General features: G+C 38.2%; 2 protein-coding genes across 10 annotated transcripts; one reads left to right on the forward strand and one right to left on the reverse strand.

The window, feature by feature from the left end:
- Positions 1-1,183: 1,183 nt before the first annotated feature.
- Positions 1,184-9,654, reverse strand: nfyal (nuclear transcription factor Y, alpha, like). Of its 9 annotated transcripts, none has more exons than XM_016681141.1 (10): positions 9,512-9,654; positions 8,643-8,744; positions 6,699-6,767; positions 5,772-5,918; positions 5,484-5,615; positions 4,952-5,054; positions 4,660-4,832; positions 3,983-4,156; positions 3,068-3,178; positions 1,184-2,116 (listed from the first exon to the last, which is right to left on the reverse strand). In XM_016681141.1, exons 2-10 carry the CDS (start codon positions 8,721-8,723, stop codon positions 2,060-2,062), a joined length of 1,047 nt encoding a protein of 348 aa, XP_016536627.1. In that variant the 5' UTR covers positions 8,724-8,744; positions 9,512-9,654; the 3' UTR covers positions 1,184-2,059. The 9 variants fall into 9 exon arrangements, with proteins under 9 accessions (XP_016536627.1, XP_007570952.1, XP_007570950.1 ...); XM_007570890.2 differs by having other exon boundaries at positions 4,678-4,832; positions 6,696-6,767; positions 9,512-9,653; XM_007570888.2 differs by having other exon boundaries at positions 6,696-6,767; positions 9,512-9,653.
- Positions 9,655-10,552: 898 nt separating this feature from the next.
- On the forward strand, positions 10,553-12,160 carry ngrn (neugrin, neurite outgrowth associated). The gene is made up of 3 exons (XM_007570894.2): positions 10,553-11,051; positions 11,153-11,263; positions 11,490-12,160. Exons 1-3 carry the CDS (start codon positions 10,816-10,818, stop codon positions 12,052-12,054), a joined length of 912 nt encoding a protein of 303 aa, XP_007570956.1. The 5' UTR covers positions 10,553-10,815; the 3' UTR covers positions 12,055-12,160.
- Positions 12,161-13,104: the final 944 nt, after the last annotated feature.

Here is a 13,104-nt window from a genome sequence, read left to right on the forward strand (position 1 = left end):
TATGTATCAGTTTGCATATATTGAATGAAAACCAATAATAAAAAAAAAGTAAAAATAGTCTGAAGAGTAATGGTGTCCTTAACATAAAAATAGACAATCTAGGAGTAACACGTTAAAATTGTATTTTGATTTGCTTAGATATTCAAGATTGACATTTTTAATAAAACATTTTTATAAAGCCTTAAAGAGCATTGTTTTGTGCCTTAGGTGTAGCTCCAAATTAAGCAAACGTAGGGATCTCACTCCACCCTATATGACAACATCCAAATTAAACTAAAGTAAACCTGGCTCTTAGTGTGTCACCCCAGAATTATAAGTACCCCCCGCCCCCCGTGCCCCCATCATACATTCCTTTGAAAGACTTTCTGCAGGGGCCACTGTACCTCTACAAAAAAATGTATTGAGGCCAAAAGGCTTTGGGGTCACAAATGGAACAATGGAAATTCATTACACAACCAGGTGCAAATAAACTCCTATTACAAATTATGATAACATTATTTTCCATCTCACATTTATTTGCAAGTTACTGCTGTTTGGACCTTCTTGACATGAATGGACTGTCAAAAATTAGAATAAATTTGTAAAGTGGGAAAAAAAAGTACATGACTTTCCTTTATTTTTCTTACTTAATAAAATTTCTCAAAGATTTAAGTACCCTTTTCTTTGATAATCATTTATAAAATCCAGTGCAACTAATTGCTACTTCCAATTATCACCCCAAATCCCGGGGCACAGTAGTGGCAGCACCATGCTGTGTGTATGCTGGACAGGGAAGCTGGTCACAGGAGATGGAATATAAATGGAGCTAAATACAGCACAAACCGAAGAAAAACTTACGAGAGATAGCAAAAGCTAGAGAATGATGTGCAGACTCACAAATGAAATATCTGAAGCAGATTTAAACCTTGATTATAAATTGCAAGCAATGTGTTTAGTTTTTTAAGAAAAAACTTAAAGCATGTCTATTTGATTCTACTTTATATATACATGCCATTGTGTGCCATCACACAATATCCCAATAAAACACATTAACGTTTGTGGTCGTAATGTTACAAGGGTTCAGGATTTTGAATAGTTTTACATGGCACTGTATTTGGTTCAAAAAAAAAAACAAAAAACGTCTGCCCCAGTTCAGACTCCATGGGCTTTCCTAATTAGTTCTTAAGTAATGAAACAAACCATTTCATTTCTTAATAAAATTTTAATTGACATGTTTTTATGAAGACAATGTCCTTTTCACAATTTATAAAAAAAATATTAACATTGACAGATGCTGATGGATAAAAAATCTCTATCTACAAAGAAAAAAAACAACAACTAGGTGGACTTACAGATGAAAAGTTCTCAACTATACATGAATGAAGTGTGTATTACAAAGAATTGCTCTTTTTCCCCCCAGCAAAACACAAAGTCCAACTATAAATTGTATAAAATGCATCCACAGAACAAAAGTCGTCCTTCTATACAATGTCTTCACATTACTATCACATCTCTGGAGCACCATGTACTATGCAGCCATCAGGGCAAGTCCAAAAAGTACATGGATTTAAATAATTACATTTTTATGTAAAGGAGGAATCAATGATGCAAAACAGCAGGGTAGCATAAAGTAACAAATGCGTCAGAAAACAAAAAATACAACAACAACAAAAAAAAAAAAATGGTACCATTAAAAAGAAAAAAAAAATGTGTCAACTGGAGGCAGATCAACAAATTGTCAACAGACCAGAGTCAGAGTGTATGGCTTTGTGACTGTCGTTTTTTTTTTTTCCCCCTGTGTGATGAGTTGACGAAAAAAAGAATCTTAAAACAGAAAAACGAAACAAAACTGGGCTCAGCCAACATGATAACATCCTCCATTTTAATGAAGAAGACCAGAGAAGTCTCCTGGCTCAGCTGTGACACAGCCAGCTCCCTGGAAGACCAGTCAAAAAGTTGAGAGAGAAAAGAAAACGCCACAGTGAAAGCACTGCTGGGTGTGTTGAGGACTACGGAAGAGTGTGTCGGATGGTCAGCTGGGTTGAAGAGTCACAGGCAGGTCATGATGTCAGGGAAAACGCTATGACACTCTGATCATCTGAGTCACTGTCTCATCTGTTGCTGCCGGGGCGATTTCCTGCTGCGAAAAGAGCAACCATTTATCACGAGAAGTTTTAACAAGGCTTCCTGCTAATTTTAAATGTCTTCATTTCATAATTTTGCTGACAAATTCTTTTTTTGTTTGTTTGCTTGTACGTATGTGTGTGGAACGGCTGTTTAGATTAACATATTCAAGAAAATGTCATACAAGTACAGAGATAATTCCAATATGTAGATAATCAGTTGTAGGTCTAAACACAATTGTATAATGTCTTTTTTGGAACTGTGCATTTGAGGAAGAACTCGACTGCAAAACTATGCTAATGTTGGATTTGGCAATGTGGTAAAGCACTACTTCCCCTTGTAATTAGATAAGCACTATTTTAAAATCTAACATGTCAACAAAACCAGAACACATGCATTAAATACAGTAAATAACAACGTCAGATTTCTCTTGTTTAATCTGTAAAATTCACCAAAATGTTAGCGCTGTGCTAAACAAGACACAATTCCAAAATCTTTAAAAACATCAGGTTTACTTTTAAACCTTGTACTTCACAGGGAAGCCCAAAAAAAAAAAAAAACATCAACAAAAATGTCAACGAAATGACCCTTTTACAATTCTGTTTTGGGAAAGCATGGCTTAATCACGGGTTCTGTTTCTATCTTAAAACAGACAATGAGTTGGAATGTGACTAAAGGTCAACGTAAGAAGCTCTCTGTAAAAATTCTAAAGCTTATCTCTTAAATGATAAAATAAGAAAGAAAATGTAGTAATAGCATTTTCCATGCTCAGTTTTTGTCTTTTATCCAGACTTGGAAAAATATAAAATAGAATTCCATTATTTCCCAGAGTTTTCACACATGCCTCGGAACATGCTTGCATCTCAAATATGAAATTACTCATCCATTATGAAAGCCTAAAAATGTATGACAGACAAGTTGCAACTTTGGGGCTCGTCTTTTCTCCCCCATCATAACTTCTTACTTGCGATAGGCCTAAAGCCGCCTCCTCCTTTTCTTTAGGGGAAAAGAACCGCCCTCCGTCTCCACGCTTACGCTGCATAGCATGACGGTGACGAGACTCGTGTAGATATTTCTGCAGGAGACAAGGAAATTAATTTTAAAAATGTATGAAAAATTTTAATTCATTGATTTATTCCCGTATGTATTACTACTAGATAATAGAAGGTCATACCCCACCACCAGAAGTTTTCTTTACTTTTTTCCATGATGTAAAAACAGCAAGCTTCTCACCATGTTCATAATAAAGTTTGATAGTTTGTGTTTATTTGTTTTGAAGGAAAAAGAGAAAAACCCACACATGCTGCAAAATTTATATTTATATTAAGAATAAATGGCATTCTCTCAAGTTAATTGGCTCCATACCTCTGACCCCTATGCCTATAAATACGGGTCCAATGTATTAAGATCAGGTACCCATAAGCCCCGTTGGACTTCAGAAGACAAGTGATTATACCAAAAAGATCCTAAACAGACAATATGAACAAGTACACACACAGTCCTATGGCAACATTACACTTTCCCTCTGATGCACTTAGACTACCTAAACATTGCTACTACACTGTGAAACTGTGGTATTTTTACTCGTTTTGCCTTAATGCAACAACTTCCAACCGTCCCGGCTGGGGATGTGAAAAACAAACCAAGATGGAAACAGTTGCCAAAATAAATTAGTGCAGTTCAAAAACAGTTCCACCTTTTTCCACTGCAGGTTAAATATCTGAGCCATTTTCACATAAAGTACAAGGTACTAGATAGACAGCTTATTCAAGAGCCTTACTGACGAAAAAAACTATAAAATAAACTGTAAATAAACTGAAAATAAACTGTAAAGGCTGTTTATTGCAGTTTTTCTCTAAGGGAAACAAGAACTGCATACCCTCCTCTCCTTGGGGATCTTGCCCTCGGCCTCCAGTTTGGCCCGGGCTTGCCTTCGCTTCAGAATACGATGGTACTGTTTGGCGTTGACGTACAGAGGCTCTTCCTCCAGCATTTCGGCTCCTGGGAGGGGGATACGCTGCATGGTGGGAACGCCGCCTCCACCCGGCACCATCTGATAAACGCAGGAAAAGAAACATGAATAAAGTACTCAGAGACCTTTACCAGGTTTAATACTTAAAAGTATGCAGATGTATAAATCAGTCACGGCATGTTACCATACAACACTTCACAGCCATCACACCTTTTGCAACTAAACGGACGTTCTCAGTTTAAGTACTTAGTTTTAACAGAGGGAAGACGCTTTCACAGAGTCAGTCAAATAATTTTGCAAATCAACAAAAGCCCCAAAAGGTGGACCATGTCAAATTAAAATTGATTAAAATCTATTAGTCTTATGAACATTAATTATGGAAATACTAGAGGAAACACATAGCAGGTGTGATGGCTCATGAGAGTATAACTTAACATATTCAGACAACACTGAAATGATCCCAACGACCTCTGTGACAAAACCAGAAATTGGCTACTGTTGGTTCTTGTTTTCCCCAAACTCTGCACCCATAGGTCAGTCTAGATGTAAAAAGACAGAAAAAAAAAAATAAAGATGCTGAGTACCTCTGCACAGGGTCTTACCATGACCATTCCACCTGCATTGACCATGTTGCCGGAGACAGGCAGGGTGACGGTCACAGTGCCTTGGCCGCTGTTGGTAGTGTTGGTGTTAGCGCCCCCTGTTGCTTGCACTATCTGGGCACCTGCCAAGCTGGCAGCGGGGATTGTGATCATTCCTGGAGAGAAATAATTAGCACGGATATTGTTCAGACTCGCAGCTAAAAATAAATAAATATGCTTATGAAGTTTACACACAACAAAAAAAAAAAAAAAAAAGGAGAAGAAAGAAATGTACCCTGCTGTAGAACAGAGCCATCTGCATTGACGGGCTGGTAGACGATGGTCTGCCCGTCAGCTGTCTGTGCCACCTGTTGACCCTGTACGCTGATCTGCTGGCTCTGATTTACAGCATAAAGAAGAGATATTAGAAAATATAGACTCCCTGTACTCATTTTTACCCTTTGCAGGGAATTATCTAGCAGTTTAGCAACTGAAATGTGTTTTTAAAGGACAAGTCATGTTTGTGAACGCTCCAGGGCAGATTACCAGTGATACATAAAGATTTTAACGGTTTGCACGACCAGAAGAGCTAAAATGTTCTGTCATGATGTTTCTATAGAGTAAAGTCCATTTACTGAGACCCCAGAGTGAGTGAAAAGTTTGAAATGTTAACAGCTGGATTAAAAACGGCTTATAATCAGAAATCCAACTGTCGTCGTCACTTTCCGTTTCTGCAGGAGCAAAACCAGAAAGCAGAGGCTGCTAGCTTCTGTCTTCTGTGGTACAACAGAAGGGCAATGATGCTGAAGACTGTCAAAATGAATGACCTGGTTCTGTCCAGCTGTGATGGCCGTCTGGGGCTGCTGGATGATGATTTGTTGAGGCTGACCCTGCTGGCCCTGGAGCTGCAGAGTCTGACCGCCTTGCAGCTGTATCTGACCAGGCTGCACCAGCTGGATCTAAGGAAACAATTAAATGCATCTCAATTGATCATCAATACCATAATAAAACCGAGACAAAAATGTTCTCATCGCTATAAACGTGGGCAACATGTGACATTACATTCTACGACTGTTAAATCTAATCACGGTTCTTCACGGACACTCATCTTTTACCTGCTGCAGACCTTGAGCTCCAGACACAGGAACCTGCATTATGGTCTGCCCTTGACTCCCAGACATGGCTTGCACCATGATGGGCTGGCCTGACGATGTGATGAGCTGTCCGCCGCTCACCTGCACCATTAGGGGCTGCCCCTGCACCTGCAGAGAGGAATACAAAGCTGGTAAAGTGGCCCCGACGTGGTGTGACCCATCAGCGCCAACATGGGACATGAAGGGCTGCATGCAAGTAAAATACAGCTCAGCTACGCCAAACTTTGGAGAAAACTGGAAATGTATCACTGTGAAGTTTTGTCTCCTGAATGTACAAGTGTAAGAGAAGATGTGTGCGACTGGTAAGGATGAACTTATAAACTCTTAACTTGTATAAAATGTATCTTGTGGAAGAAAATAAGTCTCAAATGAAAAAGCCTGAGAGAATTCATCAGTTGTTATAATGCAAATAAAAATGACACGACAGAGACAACATCATCATTACAGCTATGAATGAGATGCAGCTTGCAGCAGTGACAGTGGATGCATCCTTTTCAATGCTGAACTCCATATAGTTCGCATTACTCGTGCTTCCAACAGTACATCGAAAAAAAACAAGAACGTTTTGAACTTGTTTTTTTTTTGTTTTTTTTTTTTAAAGCAGAGAAAACACAACTTAGACAAAACACAGTGACCCGTTTTCTGTTTTGTTTTTTTTCTTTCACAGCCATTGGAGGAAAGCCGCACACACTGCAGGCTGGAAAACACAACACAGTGTGCTGAGGAACATGCAGTACAGGTAGTTGCAGGAAATGCTGGAGGCGGGACAAGAAAGACGATGGTTCAAAACGCCACAGACAGGTCATGAGAACAGCCCTGGGTACGGCATGCAAACTGGTCACTTATTAAAGCGTTACTGCAGTGACAGGGCGGCTGTGACACCACTACCTGGAGTGTCTGCACCTGCTGGCCCGGCGCCTCTGCTTGCAGCTGCACAGCCGTCACTGTGCCTTGTGTCTGCAGGCAAGGCAGGACGTTACACTCTCAGACAAGTACGGTAAAGCCCAGAATTACTCATACCTTCGCCGACTGATACTTCAGTCATCTTTGTCTTCTGGATGGAAATAATTAAAGCACAATCGAGGACGACGAGACGTTTTGTCTGCATTATCTCGAGCCTTGCGGCTTTATATTTTAATTATTGTTTTGAGAAAAAGCTCTTAAGCTGCCTGAGTATTTTTCCGCAGACTGGATAGTTTTTGGTACAATGTTTTAAAAAAAAATCATCCACATTGTATCCACCAGCTCTGAGAGAATCCTGCAGAAATCCGGTACCAGCAGCGACTCATATCAGAATCAAACTGGTCACTTCAGAACACAAGTGGATTAGGTCACTTGATAAAGGTAAAGGTCTATAGAATCTATAGAAAAGCAAAGCTATCAACATTGTTTTAAAAAGCTAGTCATCAAAAACAGTTAAAGTGATCAAAAAAAAATCTGTAAAGATTAGGTTAATGGGATAAAACAACTAAGTTCCACATTACAACATTTATAAAAGATGGCTTTTGTAAACAAGCCTTAGACATAAAAAAACAACTGTATTTTGTAATAATCAACTAAATATAAATGAAAACCATGACAAAGTTTTGGTCACTTTTACAACAAGGAACAGCCTTCCATGTAACATTTAAAACTGACCTTACATCACTTCACAAGGCTGTGGGAACATTTTGTTCTCACTATGACAACCAATGGTTGAACCCGGTAAGGAAATGCGGTTCCGTGACCGACGAATCGTTTATAAAGCAGGGTGTCACTCCTGCTTGGATCATTGGTCATAATTTGTCATGCTGTCATTTTCCAACCAAAATAGAACTAGTCACTGGTTCTGGGGATTGTATAATATAAAATATCCAGAAATATTCAACAACCAATAGGCATCGGTTAAACGCAGTGGTCCAAAATGGAAGTGACAACAAACAAACCAGTGACACATAGGAATAAAAATAAAATGGACTGACGAATTAACAGACAAATCAAACCGACCCAGAATCCAGATAAGAACAATTTGATCATTGTATCAAGATAAAGGACGACAACTATTACTGAAAGAACCATGAATATGTGTAAACATGGCATTAAATACTGAAATTAGAACTGCATAACATGTCAAATTGCAGTAGTAATTGCAATATCACTGTGTGTAATAAAATAATCAATTTAATGGATAGATTCCAGTCTAATATTAAAGCTTTTTGAGAGAAAGGTGAAGACATTGAGAGATGGTAAAGGCAGAAAAGAGTCAGAAAATGTGGATTAATTAAGTTATGTCATCACCATTTTGAGCAACAGGATCAAAATTAATTCCTGATATTGTGCAAACCTTACAGAAGTGTATTTTTACAAAGTAAAATGTTAAAAGATATATTTTAGACATATGCTGAAATTTATATTTTTTAAAAGGATTTATTCATTTATTTGAAATTATTATATTCAGGTTAGCTTTTTTTGAAAATTGACATTGGCGAATAATAAAAAACAAAATGGCTGAGGAATAGCAAGATGCAGGGCAAACAAGAAAGAACAGTTTAAAAAAAACAAAACAAACAAAAAACAAAAACAAATTTAGACCATCATAAATCAACTAAATCAGATAACCTTTGAAAAATTGGACGTTTTTCCTGTACTTTGTTACGTGCTTTCATTATTTCCTGCCAGAAAACAATTCACTTAAAATGTGGCATTGGTTGAAGTAACCTTGGGCTTGTTGATAAATATCAGAAAAATAAATGTGACTTCCTTGAGGGCTCCTTTTATCTGACTGCTTTAGAAAATAAAATGTGATCAAAAAATAAAGTAATATTAAATAAACTGCTCAAAGTGTGGTCTCACCTGCTGCTGGATCTGTCCATTAGCAGTCTGCACAACAATCTGCTCCCCTGTTGTAGTGGTGGCAGTGGTGTACTGCTCCATGCTTTAATATGATCAATCCTCCTGAGACAAAGGCATGCACAGTTACACAGTTATTAATACATTTGCATATTTAAAAAAAAAAATATATATATATATATTGCAAACAGATGTTGTACCAAACAAACATGACTGTCTTTGCTGATTATTATCTCGTAAAATACGTCGTTCTTTATTTATTTATTTTTTTTAATTTTTGCTGTGTTTGGTTGCTTTAATTTTAAACACGCAACGCCTACTTATCTTAAATAAATTCAACAATGTACCTTAAAACATAATTTTGATATCTCAAACAACATAGGAGAACAAGACGGGCAACATCTATCCGTGTTTTATTCACTGTTGTAATAATATGGGGCTAACAAGGCTATGAGAGCTAGCTGTGAGCATGATGGTAAATTCTAGAAAGCACAAAATGGATGCTCGCTATCTTCAAGGGAAAAGTCGGGCGTTTTGCTTCTTGTTTCAAACTTTAACTACACATTAGCTGGCATACTCGTCCGCTGATGAGATTACGGCTTCATTAGCAAACGCCGCTTTCTTTAACCCTCATTTTAGCACAAAGGCTAACATTAGTGCAGCAGGGAGCTCATGTTTTTTCCCCCCTGTAGCCTAACACCGAACGAGAAGACGAAGGTCTTTGTGGCTAAACAAGTCCTCGGACACAGCGGTCAAAATTACTCTCAAATGTAATTTTTTTCTTGCATTAAGCAGGGTTAGTAATTTGGTTGGTCCATGACAAACCAATCCGTGCTGACAACTACCAATGCCTTCAATCGTGGCTCCCTTACCGTATCTTCACTGTCCGGTTTCCCTCTGATTGGCTCCAGTACAGCTCGCTAAAACCCAATCAACAAAGTGAGCGGACAAAATGGCGCAAATGAAACAACGGCAGCTGGGAGGAGGTGCGCAGCTGCGTGACACATGAGTACAGGGGACGTATCTAGTTGCGGTACCCCTACCTACCACTGGATGGTGCTACATTTGCCAATCATTAGGTGCCATTAAATTAAAATCATGCTGCAACCAATATGCATTACTATTTTTTAGTCGTGACATAGTGATACCTGGTATATATATTATTTCCAAAATACACTCAGTATTTAGTGTATTTTGGAACAGTGCTGTTCACTGTTTGATAATTTGCTGTTAATTCTCCATTCACATGTAGGATACAATGGGACAAAGCACACACACACACACACACCCGCGCGCGCACACGCACACACACACACACACACACACACACACACACACACACACACACACACACACACAACTAAGGACCAAAGATGTTGCAATACATTAAATAATTAATTTATTAGATACATTTTGAAATGTGATGTTAAAGAAAACGAAAAATTAAATTATCAAATTATTAAAAATACAAAGTTTTATCTCTCAGATGTATTATTATTATTATTATTATTATTATTATAGTTCCTTCACTATTGTATAAATTATAAACAACTCCGATAAATTGAACTAAGTACCAAGTTCTGGTCATGATCTATACTTACAGAATCACACTAACAGTTTAAATTATGTAATGGTGAAGATTAGAGTTAGTACTTAAACAACACTTAGAGTATCACTTAGAGTAAGTACAGCTATTTTAACTTTTAATTCATTATTTTGTAGTGATTTACATCTATTCAATAATTTATTCAACAAGTTGTTTAATATTTAGGCAAGTATAAGCATATTTATATTTATTTAATTCAGTGTCATCATGTATCATCGATTTAATTGTAAGCTTATTAAAATTTGGGACATTTGGACCTTGCTAAAATTAATTTCTTTCGGGTTTACGTTGGCGCTACACCAAATGTCCTCCGTCCCGCTAGGTGGCAGCACTGCATTAGTTAATAGCACTGAGTTGTGTTTGCGGAAGTAGCCACACTGTGAAGAGCGCATGTTAAGTCAGAACCAGGCATTGAGCTTTAGTCAAGGTCTCGTGTTTATTCTACGATAAGATAAAGGCACGCTTTGTATTAATGCAAAAATATTATTCGTTCATTCGGTCTTAGTTTATGCCGACTGTCAAAATCTAATCTTTTTGCTAGTATTGCACTCTGATGAAGCCCGTCCGTCTATGAGCATGGCCCGACCTCTTCAGGTCTGTTGCCTCCTCTTTAGGTTTTCTGCTCCTTCTTTGGCTTCCCCCGCTTGTTTAAACGGCGTCAGATTCTCCAGCAGAGGCAACAGCAAAACCTGGGTGGGACAGAACCATGTGAGCGGAGACAGAACCAGATCACAAATATCTAGATTCAACGATGACGTAGAGCCTGAGCTGGAGGTGCTGGAGGATAAGCTCCAGGCTGTGCTGGAGTAAGAACCATTATACATTATTACAACTCCAAAACATATTCTAAATGCAAACATAACGCTGGGTGATCATTGTAAGCAGCTTATCTCATGTTTCTTTTCAGCAAAGAGAAAAGGAGACAGCGATCAGTGAAGTTTAATATGATAAGAAGGAAAATGACTCCACCAGGAGCCCCCCAGAGGAAACTAACGTGGGATGCTATTGAGCAAATAAGGTGACGGTCTCTTTGTGTGTGCTACATTTTTTTCCACCCAAAACCTAAAACTAGAGGCAAAATTGTGGTGAAATGTTACTATTAGACCAAGTATATGGTGAATGTTGATTCTACTCCTATACAAAAAGTAATGTTGGTTTTGTGGCTCTAAACAACTATTGTTTAGTAGAAGTGAAAGTAAATATGACTCTTTAGATTGCTGACATTTTTCACACACTTATTTCAGATATTTGAAGCAAGAGCAGCCAGAGGAGTGGACGATAGAGCGCCTCGCTGAGGGCTTCTCTGTCCCCCAAGACGTCATCCTCAGGGTCCTGAACAGCAAGTTTACTCCCTCTCCCAACAGAAAAGTCAAACAGGATGCAAAAGTGATGGTTAGACTCAGCCAGCAGGCGTTACCTTCTGATAGCAGGAGGCAGGAGAACAAACTGAAGCTTCCTCAAAGTCAAACACCAGCCACACTCATACCTGGGCAGACAGAAGGTGCTCTGATTTCTGCGACTGCTCCGGCTCAGGTGATTCAAAGTAAAGGTTCAGCATCTCTTGTTCCTGTTCAGCCTCCAAAGCTGCCAGCTGGGACTTACAAAGAGGCTAGAGTGACGGGGTCAACGGTAGGCGGAGATGGTTTTGGTACAGAAGAGGATGAGGAGGAGTGGGAGGAGAGCTGGGACGGGCAGGTTCTGACAGAGGAGGAACTTGAGGAGATTCTGGACATGGACAAACCTGCGCCTGTGGTGCAGGTGGGGAGCGATTTCTTTGATGCAGAGGGAAACTTTTTGTATAGAACCTGAGGACAGAATGAGTTGAAATGCTGAATGAATATGTGTACACTGAAATTAATGGAATAATTTTCTTAGAAATGATCAAAATCCATGGAATTAAAATTTTATATTGAAGCCATTTGTTTGCTTTTTTTTAAATTTATATATTTGTTTTTTCTTTTCATGTTGCAGTATTAATCCTTTTCACATTACAGCCACATATTTTATTAGAATTTAATAAAATTGATTTACTCAGATTAACACCTAAATGAAGGGAAAGTAAATTAGACATGCTTTAAAAAAATGTATTCAACTCAACAAATATGCAAGAATATGCAAAAGGGTATTTTTGACATGAGAGAAAATGTTAAGCTATCCAGCCTGAGGGAAAACAGGTTTTCATCTCTACAAAACCTTCTGAATCTTCCTTCTCCCCAGATTTAAATTCTTATCTAATATTCATATGAGTTTCAGTGGTGTAATCTGCATAAATATGTTCTTAAATAATGGATGCTTGCTGAAGGTGTAGATTTATCTAAAAACAAACTGTTAATACACAGTTTGCAGATGTTCAAAGTCAGAATCGGAGATTAATGAGTATGTTTAAACATTTCCAGTGCCACATGTCTCAACCTCATCAGGGTTTAATAAGACACTTTGAAATACATTATTCAGACGCACTCATTCAGAGCTCCTTGTAGTGTGCCACACTCGTATCAATACCATTTATCACAGGAAGAAGGCATAGCAGCAACTTCAGTCTGAGGCAGCATAACCACATCCTGCAGGTGTTGTGTTAAATTTGCCTACCTGCAGAAATCTCCAGCTGCTAAAGTGCATCTTGATTTCTGCAGGTTTGCTGAAAGCAACCAGTGATGTAGGAGTTTATTAGAATAAAGGGTGTTGAGTATCAATGCATGCCATACTTCAGATTTCAAATTCTACCTCTTCCGTTTTAAAATACACTTTTCATTGTGATCACATAAAATCCCAAGAAATTACAGTGAAAGTTGTGATTGTAATGTCAAATACGGATTTAGTTTTTACATACAAGCTATTTGTCAAAGTGTGAAAGAGGGT

The sequence above is a fragment of the Poecilia formosa genome, unplaced genomic scaffold (genome assembly GCF_000485575.1).
Source record: "Poecilia formosa unplaced genomic scaffold, Poecilia_formosa-5.1.2 Scaffold270, whole genome shotgun sequence".
In the NCBI taxonomy this organism is placed as follows: Eukaryota; Metazoa; Chordata; class Actinopteri; order Cyprinodontiformes; family Poeciliidae; genus Poecilia; species Poecilia formosa.

What these genes read in the sequence shown, in the direction of transcription:
- ngrn (XM_007570894.2), top strand. Translation starts at nt 10,816, where the DNA reads ATGAGCATGGCCCGACCTCTTCAGGTCTGTTGCCTCCTCTTTAGGTTT. An exon ending in AAGCTCCAGGCTGTGCTGGA is followed by an intron (nt 11,052 to 11,152) that starts GTAAGAACCATT and finishes GTTTCTTTTCAG; the next exon opens with CAAAGAGAAAAGGAGACAGC. An exon ending in GATGCTATTGAGCAAATAAG is followed by an intron (nt 11,264 to 11,489) that starts GTGACGGTCTCT and finishes CACTTATTTCAG; the next exon opens with ATATTTGAAGCAAGAGCAGC.
- nfyal (XM_007570887.2), bottom strand. Translation starts at nt 8,723, where the DNA reads ATGGAGCAGTACACCACTGCCACCACTACAACAGGGGAGCAGATTGTT. An exon ending in AGGTGCAGACACTCCAGGTA is followed by an intron (nt 5,919 to 6,695) that starts GTGGTGTCACAG and finishes TCCTCTCTGCAG; the next exon opens with GTGCAGGGGCAGCCCCTAAT. An exon ending in CGGCTTTAGGCCTATCGCAA is followed by an intron (nt 2,120 to 3,067) that starts GTAAGAAGTTAT and finishes CTCTTTTCGCAG; the next exon opens with CAGGAAATCGCCCCGGCAGC.